Source organism: Periplaneta americana, chromosome 11, assembly GCF_040183065.1.
Source record: "Periplaneta americana isolate PAMFEO1 chromosome 11, P.americana_PAMFEO1_priV1, whole genome shotgun sequence".
Taxonomy (NCBI): Eukaryota; Metazoa; Arthropoda; class Insecta; order Blattodea; family Blattidae; genus Periplaneta; species Periplaneta americana.
This window is the reverse complement of record NC_091127.1, coordinates 117353305-117378144: the sequence shown is the minus strand read 5'-3', so window position 1 is coordinate 117378144 and position 24840 is coordinate 117353305. Positions and strand designations below refer to the sequence as shown.

Sequence of the window (24840 nt, the reverse complement as noted above, 5' to 3'; positions counted from 1 at the left end):
CAATACAGACTCGGATATGGATCTTAAAACACAATCTGTTTATACAAAATACGAACGAACGTACAGGTATGACAACCCTATCCACACATATCCAACAAATGAAAAGTTAATGTATTCCAAAGAAAGTGCTACAGCACAATTGGTGGCAAGAGTTATGAAGGCAAACCAATTGATTGATGGAGTCGAGGAGGACACAAAGAAGATTCTTGGCATGAGGAAATGCAAAAGAATAGCGCAAGGTAGATAAGAATGAAGAGGCTTCATAAAGGAGGCCAGGCCTGACATTGTGTCGCATCATAGAAGAAGAACACCTCTAGATAACTGTGCAGTTGATACAGCTTCGTTAAATAACCAGTAAAAATAAAGTAGGAGGAGTTTAGGACACATGCCCTCTAGTATCATGAAAGTGCTGGACATTCTGTGTCCAGCTAGTCTCAGGTGAATGTAAATACAGTGTTCATGTCAAAATAATTTTTTCACATCACTTGGCAGGAACATACTTCTGGAAACATTTGCAAATGTAACGAGGTAGAAACTAAGGAAATTGTTATTTTACGATTCTACTGTAGGTTAGGGTAGATGTCTCAAAAAGGCCAGCAATTTATTTAATAATATTCCATTTTATGGCTTTCAGAGAAGACGTGATATACAGAGTGAACTGTAAGTAATGTAATTAATTTTAGGGGTTATTCTTTGAGATATTTCAAACAAAAAAGTTTAATGCAGGGTGAACCGTAAGTAATGTCATTAATTTTAGGGGGTTATTCTTTGAGATATTTCAAACAAAAAAGTTTAATACAGAGTGAGCCGTAAGTAATGTCATTAATTTTAGGGGTTATTCTTTGAGATATTTCAAACAAAAAAGTTTAATACAGAGTGAGTCGTAAGTAATGCCATTAATTTTAGGGGGTTATTCTTTGACATATTTCAAACAAAAAAGTTTAATATAGAGTGAACCGTAAGTAATGTCATTAATTTTAGGGGGTTATTTTTTTAGATATTTCAAACAAAGTTTAATACAGGGTGAAGGGTAAGTAATGTCAATAATTTAGGGGGTTATTCTTTGAGATATTTCAAACAAAAAAGTTTAATACAGAGTGAACCGTAAGTAATGTATTAATTTTAGGGGGTTATTCTTTGAGATATTTCAAACAAAGTTTGATACAGGGTGAAGGGTAAGTAATGTCAATAATTTTAGGGGGTTATTCTTTGAGATATTTCAAACAAAAAAGTTTAATACAGAGTGGATCGTAAGTAATGTCATTAATTTTAGGGGGTTATTCTTTGAGGTATTTCAAACAAAGTTTAATGCAGGGTGAACCGTAAGTAATGTCAATAATTTTAGGGGTTATTCTTTTAGATATTTCAAACAAAAAAGTTTAATACAGGGTGAACCTTAAGTAATGTCATTAATTTTAGGGGGTTATTCTTTGAGATATTTCAAACAAAGTTTAATACAGGGTGAATCGTAAGTAATGTCATTAATTTTAGGGGTTATTCTTTGAGATATTTCAAACAAAAAAGTTTAATACAGTTTTGCTCGTTTTTACTTACTTTCCGAAATAAAAATTGTTTTATACGAAATATTTCATAGCGTGTTTTAGGAAAGCTATTGATTAAATTCACAATATGCTCAGGCAATTTAAGAGAGCAGTGTATTATAATAATAGATGATTGAAAAAAATTTAGTTTTGTTCTTTAAATGTGCAAAAATTTGATCCTAACAAATGTAACATTAGAAAATTCCTTTGCAGAACAAAAAGTTGCATTTGTTTGGATCAAATTTCTGCACATTTAATGGGCAAAACTTAAATCATTTCAATCATATACTATCATAATACACTGCTCTCTTAAATTGACTGAGCATATTTGGAATTTCATCAATGCTATGAAATGTTTCAGGTAAAACAATTTCAGTCTCGAAAAGGAAACAAAAACGAGCAAAATTGCATTAAGCTTTTTAATTTGAAATATCTCAAAGAATAACCCCCTGAAATTAATGGCATTACTTATGGTTCACTCTGTATATTCAGAAGTATAGACTCCACATACTGAGAGCATTGCGTATTGGTGCTATTCTTCTTATGTCTTTATTGTTTAATATCAACACACAAACTTAAAACTATCCTTGTTTTGCAGAAGGACGTGCTCGCAAGCTTTGAAAAAATGAAGGAAATACTCAACTCTGTGTAACTTAATGGTTTCGAGTCCAAGCATCTTTGAAGAATACTGTACATGAAGGTTTCAAATGTTAACTTGTTGACTGTTTTTAGAAAAATGTTGTGAAGAAGAAGAAAGATATTTAAATATAAAAATCAAATAACATTAATTAAATTTTGATCTCAGTGTTAAAGATTGTTTGCATGCTGTTAATGTCTTTTGTTCGTAATTAATAAAATTTTATTGTACCATAATTTCTCTCTTTGTTTTGGAAAAATAATCTTAAGTTATTAGAAGCATATTTAAAGTAGTGATTTAGTTTTACAGTGCTGAGCACTTCACATCTGAGTCAATGGGTCTTCCCAACTGCTTAACCTCAAAAGAAATAAATTCGTGGCGTGACAGTACATGGAGGGCCAATATCATATTTCATGGTCTAGTGGTCAGAGCTTCTGGCTAAAGTTCATGAGGTCCCGGGTTCGATTCCCGGTTAGAACACAGGAATTTTTCCTTAAAGGGGATTATTCCTGTGTTCGTCCATGGTCTGGCATTTAGGTTAAGTTTAGATTTAAGACCTCTCCTGGCACTACATTATCATAATCATCCTTTCACATCATCGGGGTAATGTAACTCCGCCTTCCAGGCGCTCCAACCTCAGAAGTGGGTTACAATTAAGCCACAGCCAGGAGAGAAGACCAGAAATGTCGAAAAGACAACCTGGTGGCATTGGATAAAAAAAAAAAATTCATATTTATTAGTTGTCAATAGACTTGTGTATAAGTTTCTGACGTCAAAATCTTAAAACTACATAATGTCTTACAATTAGAAATTAGTAACACTATATGAATACTAAGTATATACAATAACTAAAATTAAAGATTACATTGTATAACAGGATTGCTGAGAATAATAACTATTTACAGTAAACTATACATGTATTGACATTTTACAAAGTGACAGAAAATAATTCATAGTTCCTTTATTGCGTCCTGCAGTCACTGTAGAGTCTAGCAACGGAATTCTTCATACTCCAAGTGATGTCGCACAACATCCAGAATCATCGGCTCGGAATTTAGTCTTCATTGAAATACTCTTTAATGAATAATAACATTTTTCTTGTAAATTTCGATTAACTACTTTTTTAAATTTTCCTATTGTAGATATTTCCTTAATGTGCTGGGGTAATTTTTTGTGTAATTTAAAGCCAGTATATGTAAAACTTTTTTCATATAGTGAAGTTTTATGTGAGATACAAGACAGGTCGTCGAGCAGTTCACTGCTGGTCTCAGTCCACGTGTTTCAGCAGAGGTGAACGATTATGCTACCAGTACAAAATAAGGTGTGAATATCATTATAAATTCCCCCCCACCCCCAGCTGTTATAGTTGATTTATGAAATCTGCTGCTTCTTCTTCTTCTTCTTCTTCTTCTTCTTCTTCTTCCTCAAGGATTAGGCCCAATGACCTGGCCTGTTACGTCCTCATGTGAAAGTATCTTGCCACACTTCTGTATCTTATAGGTCTATAGTTTAATAATATTTTAGGTAAGCATTCTTCGTTTATTCTTATTATACAGAAAGTTTCTATGCAGACCAATAACACTCCAGCCTCTACCTAACAAAATCTGTTAGCAGGTGACAAGCCGTCGTATGCTGATGTACAGACAAGTATATGCACGCTTCCTATGTAGACCAGTTCCACTCCACCCCTTACCGGTACTGCTTAGTTTCTTCAGGACGGGCACTCCACACTACGGTCATTAAGTGATGGAACATTACAACTTGGTAAGAAAAATTATATTACAATTTCTGTCAACGACTTATCAGATTGGTACAACAACAAGTTTTACTATAATGATCACATTATAATTCTTGGTAATATCCACGAATATTTTAGATTTTACAAGAAATAATCGTCAGGTGGAAGCAATACATTAGACAAGTTCAACACAAGTGAAACACAAAATATAAAATATAAAATGCATACATAATGAATAAAACAGTATAGGAAACATTATCATATGTCAAAACATTAAAAACAACTTATAAAAATTCAATGATGACATGTATTCAGAAGTAATGCATATGCATGTATATATTACGTACGTTGTTGTTAATTCTGCTGCCAATGAAGCGTTTTCTCACTATATCAGTGTTTTTCATCAGAGTCTTTAATAAGGTCAGAAAAAATGCCAAAAATTATTGTGTCTCCCTTTTATTTTTCTTTCCTCCTAAACAGAATTAACAACAACATTCAAACCAATGAAACAATAATATCTTGGATTTGAACAATTACTAATCAATTTAAAATCAAGTCTTTAAAATTTCCTTTATCTCATACAACAAGACCTTTAGCACATTATTCATTAAAACTCTCTCAATTCAACATAACCCATACCAACAGTTTTAACCCCCAGACTTCCGGTGTAACTTTATTACATACCAACATCAACCCGAACACAGTCCATCTGGCCACATTAGTTGGACCTCTCCTCATAAACCACCCGTATCAGGCCCGGTCTCCAACCGCACTCCCGTTCCAATCGTACTCAAGTCCACCACTGCTCCACCTCCACGATCCAGGTGGGGACATACAGTGATCGATGCATGCGCACAGAAATAGTCAGACTTCTTCTTCTTCTACTATGGTACTAGAGCCCAAATCGGGCCTTGACCTCCTCAATTCTCCTCTTCTAATCAGATCTGTCCAGTGATGTTGAAATAGACTGCTATACCGAAAGTCGGTTTATAAACACAGATATTCAGGAATGATACCAAAATTGATATTCTGCTGGATTATAAAATGAACCATCCAAACATACCGTTACAATGACAAGCCATGTAACATGTCAATGAGTTGACTTCAGCATCTAACCCTGCTCCATCTTCAACATCATGTCTTAATCACCTCATCGACTCGAGTGACAAAATATTCCATAGAACTTCAGTTTTCAACTGCCATAAAAATATGACATTAAATTTTAACTCTTAGCATACACATATTTTACGTTTACATTCTAGTAATTATTAACTATCCAAAGGATATGCATGCATATGCATTATTTCTTGATTAGATGTCATCATTGAATTTTTATGAATTGTTTTTAATGTTTTGACATATGATAATGTTTCCTGCGCTGTTTTATTCATTATGTATGCATTTTATATTTTGTGTTTCACTTGTGTCCTACTTGTCTAATATATTGCTTCCACCTGATGATGATTTCTTGTAAAATCGAAAATATTCGTGGATATTACCAAGAATTATAATGTGAACACTGTAACAAAATTTGTTTTTGTACCAACCTGATAAGTTGTTGACTGAAATTGTAATATAATTTTTCTTATCATACATTATTCAACTTATCTGAACTTTAACCTCAACATGACTTTAAAATTACTACTTGGGTTCGGCCTACGTAGGAATTCTCTGTACATATGTGCATAGCAATTGATTTTTTGTTCCGCAAATTTTGTGTTTAAATGGTATATATTTAATTCTTTGTGGATGTCTATGCTCTTCTTTTGATCTAAGAGAATAAATCCAACTTCTGATCTCAAGAACCTCATTTCAGCAGATTCTATTTTCCTTTTATCAGCTCTATTCAAAGCTCAATTTTCACATCCATGGGTTGCCATTGGCACTACCATGACTATAAAATTTCATTTGCGTTGTTTTTAGTGTCGTGTCTTTTAATGTCCTTATTACCCATTAATTTGTATAAATTTGTTCAATTTTATATTTATATTTTGACCAGCCTCATGGTCTAGTGGTCAGAGCTTCTGGCTATAGTTCATGAGGTCCCGGGTTCGATTCCCGGTTAGAACAGAGGAATTTTTCCTTAAAGGGGATTATTCCTGTCTTCGTCCATTGTCTGGAATTTAGGTTAAGTTTAGATTTAAGACCTCTCCTGGCACCACAATATCATCATCATATCATATCATCGGGGTAATGTAACTCTGCCTTCCAGGTGCCCCAACCTCAGAAGTGGGTTACAACTAAGTCACGGCCAGGAGAGAAGACCATAAATGTCGAAAGACAACCTGGTGGCATTGGATTAAAAAAATATATATTTATATCTTCTCTAGCACAGTATGACAAAATCTAGATCATCAAAACTAGATACTTGTTCAATTATTTCATTGTTTATAACTGTCTTAAAAAATTGTTTTCATGAGAAAATGTCTTCCCTTATAAGGATTCGAATCAGCGATTATTCTGTATTGCTAATCATGCTGCCTTAGATATGCAGTTATGAAGTGACTGATGTGAAGGGTCAGTTCAAGGGTTCATGGTTTCAAAGAGAAAGCAAGTGTACATAACACACTCAATAGATATGACTGGAGTGAATTGAAGTAAATATGGTGAACATGATATATTTTCAATATTCATGATAAGTCTTTCCAAAATTCCAAAGTTTGTTTTTCTTAAATGAGCCCTTCTATGACTGAACTCATATCAGCCTCTGCTTGTTGAATAGGAAGCTATTGTTTGGTTTGTAGACATGGATTTTTTTGTACTATGAGAAAGAGAATTTTTTCAGAGACTTATCAGGGTAGGGGCGGATGTTGGTGACCTAAAAATCTACTTAAAATTATCATTAAAATGCCCTTAAACTAATGGAAAAATGGCGTTAAATTAAAATAAAATGACCTTTAAATATTATTCACCTTACTCGCACCACAATTTCTTAAAAATTAGTCACCTTGTTTCAATGACTGCCCTGCAAATCTCGGAGAAAGGAGGAAACTTCCTGGAATTTGGCTAAGATAAAGGAAGAGAACATGTAAAAAAAATGAAAGTTTTAAGGGAAACTATAGATTTTAATGAGGATTTGCAATGTGTTTGAATCAGGGGTGGCCCATATCAGTGCCTTCATTTTCCGTCTCCTCCTTCCGCACTTCACTTTTGTTACCAAATCTTCCAGATGAAGAAGTGTGAATGACAAAACAAATTGTGAGTGCAGCATGTATTCTTGCAATATTTGTGTTAAAAATACTGTCTACTACAGTAACATCCCTTCCGAACCATGTTGAGGGCACAACTTCCTGTCCAGGACATTGTGAAAGTTTCCCCCTTCCAAACATAAATTCTAAAGACACCCTTGTACTGACAAAATAACAGTAGCGATCAAAGTCTTTACTTAAACTAAGCTGCTGTCAAGCATTTATATTACTTCCGTTGTATGAAGTGAAGCCTTCAGTAGAATGAGGGATGGACTTTAGAGTCGGTTCCAAATTATAAAACTCAAACTGCACTGTTATTCACTTATTCAGTATGTAATTACTATTGATCTATCTGGTTAGAAAATGATTTAACAGACCTATCGGTACTCCAAATGATCTAAAAGTTCTTCAAAGTATTAAAAATGACCAAAAAATGCCGAAGAAAATATAAAAGTGACCTATTAGTTAAAAAAATGCAAAAAATGCAATATAAGAAATTACTTTTTTACGTTGATATAAAAATTATTTCTATATTAATAGACAATATTGTATGCATAATTTCCATGTATACCTGCATTTTTAATATATGTATTGTGTAATTGTTTGGAAATAATATATTATTGAAACATTTTTGGATATTATTATTATTATTATTATTATTATTATTATTATTATTATTATTATCATTATTATTATTATTATTATTATTATTATTATTATTGCTGTTATTATTATTATTATTATTATTATTATTATTATTATTATTATTTATTTATTTATTTATTTACTTACTTACAAATGGCTTTTAAGGAACCCGAAGGTTCATTGCCGCCCTCACATAAGCCCGCCAGCGGTCCCTATCCTGTGCAAGATTAATCCAGTCTCTATCATCATACCCCACCTCCCTCAAATCCATTTTAATATTATCCTCCCATCTACGTCTCGGCCTCCCTAAAGGTCTTTTTCCCTCCGGTCTCCCAACTAACACTATATGCATTTCTGGATTCGCCCATACGTGCTACATGCCCTGCAAGAGGAGTATCCTCTTGATGCCCTGCCCATCTCAAACGTCTGGATTTAATGTTCCTAATTATGTCAGGTGAAGAATACAATGTGTGAAGTTCTACGTTGTGTAACTCTCTATTCTCCTGTAACTTCATTCCTCTTTGCCCCAAATATTTTCCTAAGCACCTTATTCTCAAACACCCTTAACCTCTGTTCCCCTCTCAAAGTGAGAGTCAAGATACAGGCGACATAAACAAGACACACTCATTGGGATTAATAGTTCTGGTAAGCTAAAGCTGCTGCAAGGAAGTCACATGTCGAGATGTGCTAATCCTTCTGCATATGTTTGTTTCTGGCAGTATCAGTACCGATACAGCGGTTGTAAACACAACAGGAACGTCACTGTGATCAGAGGTAATCAAATAATGGACCATTTACCCTATACAAGAGATGTTTCCAGAGTTAGCATTAAGGGAGCATATGAAAACTCTTAAACAGAATTTGAAATGGATGGGAAATAATTGTACTTACTTCAGTATTTCGTTTACTTTTTGTTATAATTTGCAATTTTTATAAATATTGTATGCATAATTTCCATGTATACCTGCATTTTTAATATATGTATTGTGTAATTGTTTGGAAATAATATATTATTGAAACATTTTTGGATATTATTATTATTATTATTATTATTATTATTATTATTATTATTATTGCTGTTATTATTATTATTATTATTATTATTATTATTATTATTATTATTATTATTATTTACTTACTTACAAATGGCTTTTAAGGAACCCGAAGGTTCATTGCCGCACTCACATAAGCCCGCCAAAGGTCCCTATCCTGTGCAAGATTAATCCAGTCTCTATCATCATACCCCACCTCCCTCAAATCCATTTTAATATTATCCTCCCATCTACGTCTCGGCCTCCCTAAAGGTCTTTTTCCCTCCGGTCTCCCAACTAACACTCTATATGCATTTCTGGATTCACCCATACGTGCTACATGCCCTGCCCATCTCAAACGTCTGGATTTAATGTTCCTAATTATGTCAGGTGAAGAATACAATGCGTGCAGTTCTGTGTTGTGTAACTTTCTCCATTCTCCTGTAACTTCATCCCGCTTAGCCCCAAATATTTTCCTAAGCACCTTATTCTCAAACACCCTTAACCTATGTTCCTCTCTCAAAGTGAGAGTCCAAGTTTCACAACCATGCACAACAACCGGTAATATAACTGTTTTATAAATTCTAACTTTCAGATTTTTGGACAGCAGACTGGATGATAAGAGCTTCTCAACCGAATAATAACACGCATTTCTCATATTTATTCTGCGTTTAATTTCCTCCCAAGTTCATTTATATTTGTTACTGTTGCTCCAAGATATTTGAATTTTTCCACCTCTTCGAAGGATAAATCTCCAATTTTTATATTTCCATTTCGTACAGTATTTTGGTCACGAGACATAAGCATATACTTTGTCTTTTCGGGATTTACTTCCAAACCAATCGCTTTACTTGCTTCAAGTAAAATTTCCGTGTTTTCCCTAATCGTTTGTGTATTTTCTTCTAACATATTCACGTCATCCGCATAGACATAATATTATTATTATTATTATTATTATTATTATTATTATTATTATTAACATGCTATCCTAATATTCAAATATGATATATGATATGATACAGTATGAAAATAGAGGAACAAATGCCGGAGCTGGAGTACACTCATCTCTTTTTTCACATTACAGTATATAGCTATAGGTGAAAACAAATCAAATTTTGATGCAAAAATTGAAGCAATACTTTTTGCCCTAGAGCAATTAATATGTAGACCAAAAATGTTTCACAATGCTGTCTTACTAGTCGACTCAAAAGCTACAATACAAGCTATAGCATTAAACAATTTGCCTCTTACAAATAAAATTAATGAAATCCGAAAACTAATAAAAATGCTAGAAAACTTACAGAAGAAAATGCACTTCCAATGGACACCATCACACGTTGGCATAAGTGGGAATGAAATTGCTGATGAATTAGCAAAAAAAAGGCACAAAACTGCATAGACAAAACAAAGTTTTGAGTACACACACATTAGGCATCAAAATTAAAACCAAATCAGAAGCATAAATACTCCATAAAATTTATCAACAATCACAATGTAAAAAAAAGGGCAGATATCAACGAACTTTGGAAAACTTATAGCTTAAAACCAAGACAAGAAACTGTTGCCAATCTTGAGATTAAACACCGATCATGACTGTCTTGCAGCACATCTCTGCAAAGTTGGAATCCTTAATACTGAAGAATGCCTTTTATGCAACTTGTAAGGTTCATCTATAGGAAGAGAACACCTATTCACATGCACTGCACTGAACAAGGAAGCACAACAAAATAGAAACTTCGTCAACTTTATTCGGAAGCAAGAAGCAAAATGGGTTAAATGATCCCAAATTGCGGCCATTAGAGGACAACAACAACAACAACATGATATGGTATGATATTTATTTCTACAGCTCTTATTTAGTAATGGGTCTCCACCACATCTCTGTATTCGGGCTCCCCATCACCTTCTAATTACAATAACACATACACACTTCCATCGATGTGTGCAGTCATCTTATTTTACCTTTACTACCCCTATTACTATAATGCATATCCTCAATTTGCTCTCTAACCTCACACCTTGAAAACTTTCCCTTCTCTCTAGTGATCACCTCACCACTTTTATTGTTTACTTATGTTGAAGTACTTCCTATCGTCTAAAATTTCCCTAATTTGTATATCGGTATTAACTTTTACTAATACTACTTAATCATAATCATTCACATTCATCTCCAATTTAAAATCACTTCTACCTCTCCTCACTTCTATCATCACTCTTATCCCCTATTTTTTCATTAGTCACTGAATAACATGATTATTTGTTCACTCTCACTCCCGATCAATTTTTCGTTAGGCACTATACTGAACACTAAGGTGTTTACACTCTCCTGAGTCGCCACTGTTTTTCTAATATCCTCTTACTAAACTTCATTGTTATTAAGACATCAGCCCTAATATCGATGGTGTTGAACTGCAACCTCATATGTAAAAAAATTATGAGATTTCACTTTATCCCTATAAAAAAATTCTTTCCAAATATTTTGCAAACACATATTATGCCCAGGTATGGATAAAAAGTTAGAAGAAGATGTTTAAATACTCTATTGTATCAGCTAGGCCTATTTGTTCGTTATTCACATATTAATTTTTTTTTCGCTCCTGTAAAATTCAATATTTTCACATAGGCCTACAAGTTACTGTTCAACACCATCGATATATTATTTTAACCTAATTAATAGTCTACATGGATTTTTCATAGTGTGTGATTTTTCAGTGGTCTCTAGATATTGATAGTGTTGCTTGAATTTCTGGTAGCAAATCTCTACACTTGGGAAAGATAGGTTTATTTTTCTTTCGAGTCGACACTAAACTATGGTAGTAGGCTAAGATTTCTATGGTAAATTTCTGCACATTACATGATGTTTTAAGTGATCAATTTTTCAATTCAGTGCTCAACTCAACCTTCATTTCTAAACTTACATTGAAAAACTTCATCTCTTTCTATCATTTCAATTTCTCTGATTGAACACTAAACTTAGTAGTCACTTCCTATATTAGTAACATTTCACTACCAATTCCTATTAACAAAAACTTTAAATTTTCTCTTGTCACCTCCCCTTTATCATCTATTTTTTCTCTGGACACTAGTTCACTTATTCGTTCATACATTTTCCTTCTGATTATTTTGATAGTTACTATTGCTGTTTGAACACTTACTTAATCGTTTATATGTATTTTGCCACTCTTTTATCACTTACCCCCCTTAAGCACCAACTTCGTAGACTGTAGTTCTGCAGTCCCTTATTCTGTCCTTTCTTCCCCTCACAAGTAGATGGACTACCCAAACCTTTCTTACTTCCCCTCCTCAGGACGTCTTCCTTACCCTCCTTCTTGATCTGTTAATATTGAAATATAGATGAACATTTCTGTGCATCTATACAAGAGGCAGATCTTCAACAGCTGTGTTGCACCTGTACTTCTATATAGGGCGCAATCCTGGTCACTCACAAAGAAACAGACATTAAAATTAGGAAGCTGTCAAAGAAGAATGGAAAGGAAAATACTCGGAATAAGCCTGAAGGACAGAATCAGAAACGAAGAAGTACGATGACGAAGGGGCGTAGAGGACGTGGTCACACTTGCTAATAGGATGAAATGGCGCTGGGGAGGACACGTGGTAAGAATACAACCTACCAGATGGGCACACACGGCGACATTGTGGGATCCAAGAATTGGCTGGAGATTTGGAGAAACCGTGGATGACCAAGAACCGAATGGGGGGGACGAGTTCAAGTTGCAGCTAGGAGGACTGTGGACCAGAATAGGACGCCAAAGAACACAGTGGAGGGACGCAGTCAACCAACTTTGAGCGTGAGCAACATTCAGTGGTAATGAAATTGTGGACAAAAAAAAGCTAGGAATGTAAATAGACCATCAGGTCGGCTCTTCTGATGGTCAAGACTCGAGCCACCTCTGCCCAAGCAGGAGGCCTTGCCCCACTGGGGATTTACGGCTTTTATTATTATTATTATTATTATTATTATTATTATTATTATTATTATTATTATTATTATTATTATACACAAAAACTTTCTTATGATGATACCTAGATATGTATGTGCTAAATAAGATCTGATTCAACTTGGGTAACAGCTAGCAATTTTTGCCCCACATCCTATCTTTCCCTTTCTCGAAGTAGAGAGTTCATTAGTAAATAATATAATCAGAAGTAGCTGTTAATTGCTTTATCTATCAAACATCTGAATTACCACAGGCTTACCAGAAGTCTTAACAGCATATCACATAGAGGCAGCAATTTATATAATAAACTTCCACAGAAAATCAAAGAACTTAACATAAGAAAATTCAAAAAAGAGGTAAAGAACATTTTATTGACACATATGCCAATTTGCAGAAATGAATATCTAAATTTAAAATTTTAGAATTTAACGTTTCTTGATACTGCCCTTGACCATTTATGTTTCAGGTAACTCACAGTTGAAGAAAAGACAGGGAAAAGCAAAAAGAGAAGATACTAGATAGAACAGTGGAGACTGAAGATCAAGCTTGTCCTATAATATTAAATTGTTAAATTTATTTAGAATTAAGTCTAATTTTGTATTATATTGTATGTTATGTCATTTTTCTTGTGTACTGACGACGCCATGAATGCTTGTAATTCTATTCGGCTAATAAAGATCTAATCTAATCTAATCTAATCTAATCTAATCTAAAACAGCAATAGAGGAACTGCATCTAATATGAGAAGATTCCTAACTTGAGGAGATGAAATATCTCTTCAGGTAAGTGTGATCATCTATTTAGATCTTCAAAGAACATGGTAGTAAATGCATAATTTTTATATTAAGGTACGAAGAATTCTGTGCTATATATAGGTCTTCCTATATTATTCATAGAGCGATTTTTGTATTTTTTCGAAATTGAAAAACATTCCCTACAGAGAGACACAAAATATTAAGCTGTTTGTTCAGCTGTGGTGTCATCTGGCCTATTTAACTAACTGTTAAATGAGTTAACTGCGTAAAATCCTATATTTAAAATTAACTAACACTTAACAATCTATTAAGCCAACTGGTGTTGAAATCATAAAATGATATTAATTAACAAACTGTTTAGAGTTTAATAGTTGTTAAATTTTTTAACAATACTTGGAGAGACCGGCCATACATGTGTTATTTATGAGGTAATTTTTATTTTTTTTCTTGCGATATGTTGCATTTATTTTTGTATGATATGAATACAATAGTTTATTTATTTAATAAAATTGCTTTTAATATTCAGTATCATCAGCATATGTTTTTCTGTTATTTTGAATATCGCCTGCGTTTGGTTTGGTTTGTTCTTTTATAGATAAATTTCCTAATAACATTAGTAGGAAACCTGAACGTGCTACTTTCGTGAAATAAGTGATCCATTCTTGGTCTAACAGTACTTTTAGCCACAATTAAATAATTTTCCGTATTTAAACATTTTCGTACCTTACATTTAATTTCAGTTAATTGTGGTTTACAAGGTGCTGCTTTTGACGCTACTTGCTAGATTTTTCTGTTGCCACTTTAACGATTTTCCGGAGTGAATATTCAGCTGAAAAATTCACTAGTTGATAAACATTTACACAGTGTTGATAAAAAGTATCAAGCTGCCAGCATTAATAGTCAGTCTTGAGTATCATGGCATCAGAGAAGGAGGTAATTCGAGTCACTTTACACTTTGTGCAGAGAGTCTGTGCCTCAAGTGCTAGTGCACTGGTCTTCCATTCAGGCGACCTGGGTTTCATCTGCCATGGCATGATGGAATGTGTGGTGGACAAAGATGTTGCAGAGGGTTTTTCTCGGTATAGGCTACTTCCTTTCGCCTCTATCATTCCACTAACACTCTTCATTTCATCTACTCTTCCCATTTTTCACTACCATTTCTGTTTCTTTCCCCCATTTTGGGCTTGTGATCGATGTATTGTCAGCTGCTGCTGCCTCCGAACTTGGACCCCTTGGTAAGTGGTCATTAGTTGCTGGTGGTAGTGCTATGTATCGTGGACTCTCCCATGGGCTCATGACACCTCCAGAACCGGGGTTGAAGGACCACAGTGATGCCAATTTGGAAAAATAAAAGAGATTCTGTAGGCTGTAGGGAAGCTCGAGGGCGGCCCGTAGGGAAACCTGTAGTGCGACAGGGCCTTAAGACACGCACATCACTCCATCCTTGATAGTACAAAGAACCCACTCAAGCGACCTACGTGTGTGGGCAGTCCAAGCCTGTGACCCTCCCTTGTCTCTTGGGCAATTCTCGAACACGGTCACTTCAATCCAGCTACGATGTTCTGCGTCAGCGCCTCTGTAGAGTTCTAGCGAAAACACCTTGTTGAGTAGGGAGAGAGCCTGGCTGTGTCCAGAGACAAACGGAGACTTCAGACATGAGATGAGCTTATGAGGGCCAACCTTCCAGGTCATACGGCCCTTATGAAGAAAATCAGCCATCACACAACATTCACAGACAACGTCAAAATAATGGACAGAGAAGAATACTACAGACTAATCAAGAAACGAACGATATTCAGCGGACATCAGAGGGGAGACGAACTTATGAGGGCTATACTCCTGTTTTCAAGGACATCGCCCTTTGCACATGTCAGCAAACAAGATCAACATCTACAAGGATATGATGCTTCAAAACTCGACCGCGCACATAGAAGCCAGCCCCAACCCCTTACATACGTGATGGACCATGCACAGCGATTGGACGACCTAAGGACGAATCGAGGGGCGTTTTTACAAAACTTAACATCTACAGAAATCAAATTTTTCAGTAGACATATTTTTTTCATTAACTCCCAAATCAAACACAGTATTTTCACAGGTAATATACTGTATATTTACTGAAAAGAGGATAATTGAAATAGATTATATTATACATATTATTCTATAAGTAAGTACCATCCCTAAATAGACCCTGAAAATAACAGATTTTCACAAACGTTAACATCTACAGAACTTTTCCATTGCTTTCAAAATGTTTTTACTACCAGTAATACTTTCAATTTAAAATTCTATTGTCCTAAATTTAGATCTTACTATGCAGGAAAGCAATTTTCATACTTATAAATGCATCTGTTCTTTTTTACCAATCAATTTTGTTCAATAACACTTAATAAGTGCATCATGTTCTTCGATATCTACATTATTTCTGGAGATTACAGACTGAAACATTTTAGGTAGGCCAAAAAATAAAGCTAGGAAAAAGTGCAATGGATTTACTCGATTTTACTGGTGATTAGTAGTAAACATGCGGGGATGCTACAGTGAAAAGGGCGGATGTCTGAGTCCCTTCGTTCTCCTTGTGTAAAGTCTGTTTTGGATAGACTGCAAAGTGAGTGTGGATTTTCAGTTGGATGGCTTAACAGATTCAAAGAGACATAGAATCCGAAAACTAGATGTGCCCGGTGAACAAAGGAGTGCAGTACCAACAAAGTGCCCACAGATCAGTTTATTAATCAGTTCCAGGCACATTGTGATTATTTGAAGTTATAGGAATGTAACAAATTTCTTGATTTTAGTGATGACATTATCGAAAGAGGAAAGAATTGATATCATTCTTCATTCTGGTAGGTTAAGCGACAGAAATGTTGCAGCAGACTGGATGAACAGTTCCCTGGACATTGGATTGGACCAGTAGAATGGCCGGCCAGTCTCCAGATTTAACAACCCTTGATTTTTTCTTTTGGGGTTATATAAAGAGCTTAGTAGGATGAAGAGAAAGTTGAGAATGTGGGACATTTAAAGAGCCATATCATTGAAGCCTGTGCTAAAGTCACCCCGGAAATGCTACAAAAATGTTCTATTCACATTCTCAATTTTCTCTTCATATAACATGGTACAAAACAACTCTTTCAGATAATAAAGAACAGTAGTGATCATGTAAGGCAAGAGAATCACGCATTTCTTTCTCGTCATAGTCGCACCAATTTGCACTACTCTCGCTGGAAACAGCCTTATATAAAAAGGTCTATGCACTGAAATTTATAATTTCTAGTTCGACAAATACAGTCAGAAGGTCTTGTAATGTGATGGTCCCTTCATCCTGTAAATTTCAGTTTTCTCACTGAAGCAATATGACAAACAGTACTTTTTTTCTGGTGGTATGCAATGGTATGCAGTACCGGCAGCTTTTATTTTTAAATTAAAAAAAATGAACATTTATGTTGCACATTATCAAAATGAATCATACAATCGGCAGTGTCTACAAACAGCAAGCTCTGATTCAGTGAAAAAGAAGGTGCTTCTAACAGTACGTCCCAAAATCAGGTGCTATTATAAATCAGTGTAATTTGTAACTTTTGGTCGGTACAGGCACTTTTTTCGTAGGTCACTGTGTACAGAAGAGTGCTATTAATTACAGTGATGTATGATTTGAGGCTTTCTCGACGTTGGTTCGCTAATATGTTTTCGTGGGATATCAGCCGAGTTAAAATTTTGGAATGTTCCAAGCTTTCAACTGCTATCTCTGCAGCCATCTTCAGGGAAGTTGTGTCTGGACAGAAGGTCTTGGGTTATATAGATGTTAGGCCAAGGTCATTAACAAATCAAGCCACTACTGGGAACGTACAATTAAGGAGGCCATAGAGATTAAGCTGGAGAAAAACAACTTCAACAGGGACGGTGGACTACAGCTCAGTCAGGCATGGACACCGGCCTTGGACCAGCTTAGGCCCTCTTACAATCAAGGTCACGAAGATCACGGACCGAGGACAGCAACTGATTCCAACTGGCGGAACAAGACTCGCCACCTGCCAAACTTCACACAAGAATCCCGGGAGGGGCGGAGCTTACGACGAACGATAATTCCCGGCCCTGGATTGGCCGATCCGCCAACCAATCCTGTATCACCTGAGACAGCTTAACATCTATATAACCCACGACTTTCTGTCCAGACACAACTTCCCTGAAGATGGCTGCAGAGATAGCAGTTGAAAGCTTGGAACATTCCAAAATTTTAACTCGGCTGATATCCCGCAAAAACATATTAGCGAATTACAGTGATGTTATGCTGAATTAAGAAATATTCCAACCGAAACTCCTCCATAATTAAACGGCGAACAACACTGTGTATCACATTTTCTCATATTTCAATGGCACAAAATTTTCAGTGAAGCTTCGGGAACATGTGGATAATGATGAATGTCTTAAAAGTTGTTGTTGTTGTTACCTAATGCCGGGCTTTGGCAACGAAGTCATTAGTGTTCTTGCTCTCCAATATTTCTCTGTAGTGAATCCATCAGGTAGAACTTCACAGGTTATGAGATGATCTTCAGTTATTTCTTCTTCTTTGTTGCATAGAGGGCAATTTGGATTTGTGTAAATTCCTATTTTGTTCAAGTGTTTGGCCAAATAATCGTGTTCTGTAAGCAGTCTGAATTTTGCTACTGCAGATTTACATGGGATTTCTGGAATAATTTCTGTTTTTTTTTTATTAAAATGCTCCATTTTTTATCTTTGGTTGTGGTACATAGTGCTTGGTTTTGCTTGATTTTATATTTATTTTTAATTAGTCTTTTGATGGATGTAAAAGATAGGGAATGTCTTAAAAGTTACAAATCGAAAACAGATGAAAATTTTGCAAAAACAGAAGAAATTATTCAGAAACATAAGCGTTTGATTACCAAAGTGACAGCAAACATGACGTTATAGATAAAGAGACTATTGGACAAATTTTACATGACCAATTAAGTGAAAATAATTCCGAAAGTATCAGGCCAGATCAAAAGTGAACTCACACAAATTTGTTTGGACGTTGGCAATGCATTAATAAAACCAAAGTTGCTTCAGGACGTTATTTATGATGTGACCTGGATTTCCTAGGAAAATAATCAACAAGGAAGTGAGTGAACAGAGCACACATCAAAACTAAGAATGAAATGTCTTCCTCGTTCTTTTTTCCCTTCCCTCTCTCTTTGATCATTTCCACTCACAATACATTATTCTTTCTCTTATGAGAATGCATACAGCTTCAACTTAAAAAATACAGAGATAGAGACTTGAAATGTTAATTCCTTCAAACCTTGTAGTCTTATATTACTGTAAATTTAAATTAAGAGCGTAGCAAACGTCTGTATTACAAAATGATATACTATATTTGGAATTCAAAATTCTCCTTTATTACTTTTCATAAGTTCAAAGTAGCGACTACAGCAATATGCCTTCCAGAAAATGCTATCCAAAATTTTCATTGCCTTTCAAACAATTTCTGTACAGTATTTATAAATATTTTATTAATAACAAGTAGGCTATTATTATATTTTCTTTAGAAGATTTTAATTTTATAGGCTACCATATCAACTAAAATTTTTAATCTTCAATCCCTACATATTATTTTTAGATGTAGAAATATCTAATGTCGCCTCTAACACTTTGCTGGTGTGACGAAATCTTTCATCTTCTTGAAGAACCTGTATACGTCCTCCTGGTACATAGCGTGATGTATAACTAGTAGTTTCATTCATGGTCAATGATAAATGCAGAGATCATAAAAGGTATATCGATTAACATAATAAATATAGGGTGCATCAGAAAAAACAGATGGATTTCACAGGGCAAGAAAATTGTAAGGATTCATCAAATCAAAAATTTATTATTATCAACAGATTCACTAATACATGCAGTTTATTTATGGTATACAACATCATCCAAATGATGTCCTTGGCTTTCGATACAGGCATCGAGGCGTTTTCTGAAGTTCGCCATCACTTTCACAGTCATAGTTGGTGGGATTGCCGCTATTTCTTCACGAATCGCCGTCTTCAGTTCGTCCAGTGTATGTGGTTACTTACGCCTTCAAATGGTCCCAAAGAAAGAACTCTCAGGGTGCGAGATCTTACCGTAACCTCGGATAATTTCAGTGCAATAGCATGTTTGCGGGCTGAGTGTTGAGATGGCCGGACAATCTACTGTCTGTCTCCGCATTTGCAAGTGTACACGCGCTCCGTGTTCGTCTAGGTGATTTCTTCTTTAATGTTGAACCTGTGGTACGAAATGAAGCCACCCACCGCAAAATTGTATTCCGAGTTGTAATCCTAGCGTGACGTCCGATCTCGAAATGAGTCCTGAGTGGCGATCACAGACTCTTCATTTTTCAAAAATGTCTCTGCGATGAAAGCACGTTGTACGCCGGACCAACACCATGTTCTCAACTGAAACTGCATTCTCTCGCTGACCCAACAGTCGTGGTCCCCCTCACTCTATCCCTCCTCTCGCTGCGTATCGATACTTTGAAATCTATCCATTCTTTCTGACGCACCCTGTAGTAAGAGATATATTGAATAATTGCTCATAACAAGAAATAAAATAGTGGTTTTTCTACTAATACCGTATATTTCTGCAGATAAGACAATAGCTGAATCACAAAAAGATACCTGCAAAACTGGTGGGTCGTCTTATATGTCAGATACAAAAAGAGGCCTTAAAATTTTACACTAAAACCATTATAAAATACAGTGGCGTGGGATGGGTGTACAGTCAGGGGAAGCAGTGAATTATCTTAAATGTACGAGGCCTATATGATACAGCATTTCGTACATGTAATGGTGGACCTCACATTTTCACGTATACATTAGAATCATTACAAATAACTCTTCTTTGCAGTATAGGCCTACTTTATTAAAACCACCCTAATCCCACTAGATATCTCCCTTCTTGCTGCTCAGTGCATCGTTTATTTAATACTTATCCTACCTTCTTTTTGTTATTCATTATTTATTCACTACCGGTAGTTCACATATACCTTTCTGTTTATACCAATTCACTTCTATTGCCGATTCGTTATTCAGATTCACTTTGCTATAATGACTTATGTGCACCATCAATAAATCCTACTATTCATACCTTCGTTATTCTGACACCTTGATATCAATCTTTCCATCTACTCTTTTCTTGATATTTTACTAGTTCACTAATATTGGTCATTCTTTAACTCGAAAAATACTATTCATTAGTTTTTTTTAACCTCAGTAAAACAGACCATTACCCACACTGATCTCTACCTCATTCACTCCCCATTCTTCATACCTTGCACTTTCTTCACTCACTTGCTTATACTAGCAAATCTCGTCTCCCCCACCATATTTTTCACCAATTTTCATTATCCTCCATGGCTCACTTAACATTTTATTTAATTCCTCGAATTTTTCCACCATCACGCTTTTATCTATCTTCGTAGTGTATCCAACTATTTGCTGACAACACGTGTTCCACTATGTTTCACTATGAATTTCCTCTTCTTACAAATGATGGGTAAAAAAGCACGATGCTGGTTGTATATTTCTGCAGCCACATTCCAGAGATGAGGTGTATTCAGTATATATTGGAGAGAATTGTCCAAAGTTATAGGGATTGCAGATTTTAGATTAGTTCTATGGATGTTTGTGATAGGGCACTTTAAGAGGATATGTTCCAAATCTTCTTCGTTATTGTTGCATCAGCAACAACTACTAGAGTCAACAAGATTAAAGCGGTGAAGATACTTCTGAGTGATAATATGGCCTGTCCTGGCTCTTGCTAAGAAAGTTTGTATGTGTCTGGGAATGTTGCGGAACATTTGTAAATCATTAGGTTTCTTTTGTATGTTTTGAAGAACTTTGTCTTTATCAGAAGAAAGCCATAATTCGACCCATTTGTTAAATGAGAATTAACTGCAGAATATGCGCAGGTTAAAGAAGTTGTATTTGCATAGGTTTGGGCCCCAAAGATGTTGCCTGCTTGGCAATATTATCAACAATCTCATTTCCAGTAATGCCGCAATGACTAGGTATCCACTGGAATACTATTTATTTTTGGAGATTTAGTTAATTAAATATTTTGTGTATAGAGATTGTAATTTGTGCATAGGAAGTTGGGGTATATTTCATGATATTTAGAATAGCTCCCATCGAGTCACTAAAAATGCATACAAGTAGGCTATATCAGATAAGGAAGAGAGATGTAAAAGAGCTGCCTCTATGGCCAGTAGTTCTGTTTTGAGACTAGAGGGAGATGAACTTGATATATAATATTTCTCGTTATATTTTGGGATATAGTACCCTGCACCTGAAAGTCCATCATCAGGATTCCGTGACCTATCAGTATAGATATGAAGAAAATTTTCATATTTGTTACAGATTTGTTCCATGGAACTAGATTTTAAAACATGTGGTGCATCATTCTTAGTATAATTGCCAGGGATATTAATATAGGGGAATATGGGGCAGGACGGGGTATAGCCTCTATCTTCCCAACAAGTAGTGCAATCTACCGAATTTTTTTTTAGAACTTCGTCAACTCATGTAAATATATCATCACACAACACTTACTGCCATTCCTTGCATTTGTTGTATGTTATTCGGTTGCTGCATTATATTGTATCATTCATTTGCAACTTTAAAGTGTTCTCTTGTCACATGTAAGTAGAAATGAGATTTATTTAGATAATCTATTTTAATGTCATATTATAGAGTGCTTACCTGGCTTTTAATTCCGAAACTTTCTTAAATTTCGTGCGTTATTTTTCCTGCCATTATCTCATAACTTAGAAATTGTGACTATGGGGCAAAATGGGGTGGGGCATAACAGGGCAGTACGTCCTGCCCCACGTCATATTTAATTAAATTTCACCTCCTGTAATGGGTTGTTCGTTCTGTTGTTTGTCAGAAGAAGTTTGGATTAGATGCGTATCATGTCTGAAATGGGCTCACAATTGTTGCGCAGGAGTAGACAGTGAAGACGAGGATGCCACGCACATTTGCATATTTTGCGAATCACTTTTTCTCAAGTAAACTTGTAAAATGTTGTAGTATTCACACTTTCAGTATATAATTTTTGTCACTTTTGCCATTTAATTATTAAAAAAAATAGATACCCCATTTTGCCCCATACGTGGGGCAGAATGGGGCAAAACACACATTTCGAAAAACTAATTTATTTTAAGGTTGTAATGACCGGATTTCACTCGAAGTGCATATTTTTTTACTTGTTTACAGTGTAATAAAAGCATATATGTCATAAAACCCATACATTTACATTATTTGATACCAAATAAAAACATTCAAACATTAACTACCCTGTCCTGCCCCATGTTCCCCTAACACTTTGGCCTTTTCCACATCCATGGTGGAGTTTCAGTGACAACTAAATTTTGTTCCATCGTTAAACAAGTTACATTTAAAGGAACATCTTCCATTTGTATATTATAAAACTTGCTGAAGTTGTGATCCGTTATTTTAAAAAACATACAACGTCTTTTTTATTTTTATTTTATTGGGTTATTTTACGACGCTGTATCAACATCTAGGTTATTTAGCGTCTGAATGATATGAAGTTGATAATGCCGGTGAAATGAGTCTGGGGTCCAGCACCGAAAGTTACCCAGCATTTGCTCGTATTGGGTTGAGGGAAAACCCCGGAAAAAACCTCAACCAGGTAACTACAATGTCTTGACGAAGACTGAAACTTAAGGTGAATTTTAAGAATTTTCTCACGTATATATAACCAAACAGGTTGGACATTATATTCAATTTCTATTGCACATGTTGAGGTGGTTTTAGGCACTTCCAAACACAGTTTTAATGCAGCGTTTTGGAATGTAGTAATTTTCTTCAGGTGTGTCTTTGATGTGCCACTCCAAAACTTTACACCCATATAATAATTTGGATCTTATATAAGCTATATAAAATGTTCTCATTGTTATATATCAGATCTCCATTTTTTATTTGCAACAATTTTTAAAAGATTAAGTCTAGGCACACATCGTGTAATAATATGATTGATATGTGCGTGCCATAGGAGCTCTTCATAAAAAATAATGCCATCATGCTTCTAAAATCTTTAAAATTCCCAACAGACACTGCATTTGAGTCTTTTAAATTTCTTCTTTCAAACCCACCCTTATTATTATTATCATTTCCTCCCTCATTTTCACATCTCGACTTACAGATTGGCTTTTTCCCATCATTCTGGTTCTTTCCTTTTCCTATGTGGAGGGCTATATATTTTAACAGATTATTTCCAGACAGCGTAATAAACTACACTGCGAATATCCAAATACGCAATAAAATATAGATAGAGCATAAAAATTTGATTTATAGCTCCTAGTTTTCCTTGTCTGACGATTAGGCGTATTAAATTTGTAATAATTCATGTGGAGTTTTGTTCTCAAACTGCTTGCCTCCATAAAGTAGACCTACAGTAAACCCATTTTTCTGCCTGACATTTGAAACCTGCTACCATAATAGTGCAGTAATTTCTAAAATTCTTGTTGAGGAAAATTATTTTTATTTGTTGAGTATTTATCACATGATAGTTGCAGTAAAACCTGTAAATTTCCATAATCTTAAAACCTCATGTCAAGGTGACTGCCTACATTATCAAATATCTCGCAGTATACACAGTATAATTTGTAGGTTATTCTTTTGGAAGGTACTCCAATATTCGTTACAGTTTTTGCATAAACATTTTCGAAATTTTCTTTGACTGCAGCAATATTTTGAATAGTTTCTGTGTTTCTGCAGTAAAGGATGTAAATGAGAATACGTATGAGAAGAAAGACAGAGAGGACGAGTTTTAGAAAGAGAAAGCGCACCCTGCTAGCTTCTATAGCAAGCATTTGCTGCTATCTTCTCTTACCCCTAACCCTCGGCCAGTCACATGAAGTAGAAGACAGAGAGCGCACCCTGCCAGCTTCTGCTTCTCATTCTGACCCCTGTCTTGGCCATTCAAAGACGTACAATGAATGACAAGGATAAGAAGAGCGCTAGAAAGAGATAGAAATCCCAGCTAGTCTCTTTTTTCCTAAGTTCACAGTGTTTTATATGCAAATTACCCAGTCACAGAGAACTTTTAAAGTACATTCTGATTAGATAAACAATCAAGCTAATTGTACACCTTTATTGCTTTTAATTTTAGTAACCCCAGCCAATTTTAGTTACTCCAGCAGTGCTTCCTTCGCTTCCCCTAATGGATCGCCACTTATAAAATACGACAATTAATATTCGTATGTCGTCATATGAATCCTGTTCTGAAAGTGACGAGTCTGTTTCTACTTCGTCCTCTATTCTAGTGTTCCACAACCTTTTTCTACTCACT

At 35.2% G+C, this 24840-nt stretch overlaps 2 protein-coding genes across 3 annotated transcripts in view; both read left to right on the top strand.

The window, feature by feature from the left end:
- The window catches only part of LOC138709263 (constitutive coactivator of peroxisome proliferator-activated receptor gamma-like), a 59716-nt gene extending 57302 nt beyond the window's left edge, over positions 1–2414 (top strand). For both annotated transcript variants that reach the window (XM_069839920.1, XM_069839919.1), the window contains one exon: positions 2140–2414. In XM_069839920.1, the coding sequence (XP_069696021.1) occupies positions 2140–2193 (54 nt within the window). In that variant the 3' untranslated portion in view covers positions 2194–2414. The remainder of the gene's footprint in view (positions 1–2139) is intronic.
- The window catches only part of LOC138709264 (uncharacterized), a 293926-nt gene that overhangs the window by 88328 nt on the left and 180758 nt on the right, over positions 1–24840 (top strand). The window lies entirely within an intron of this gene.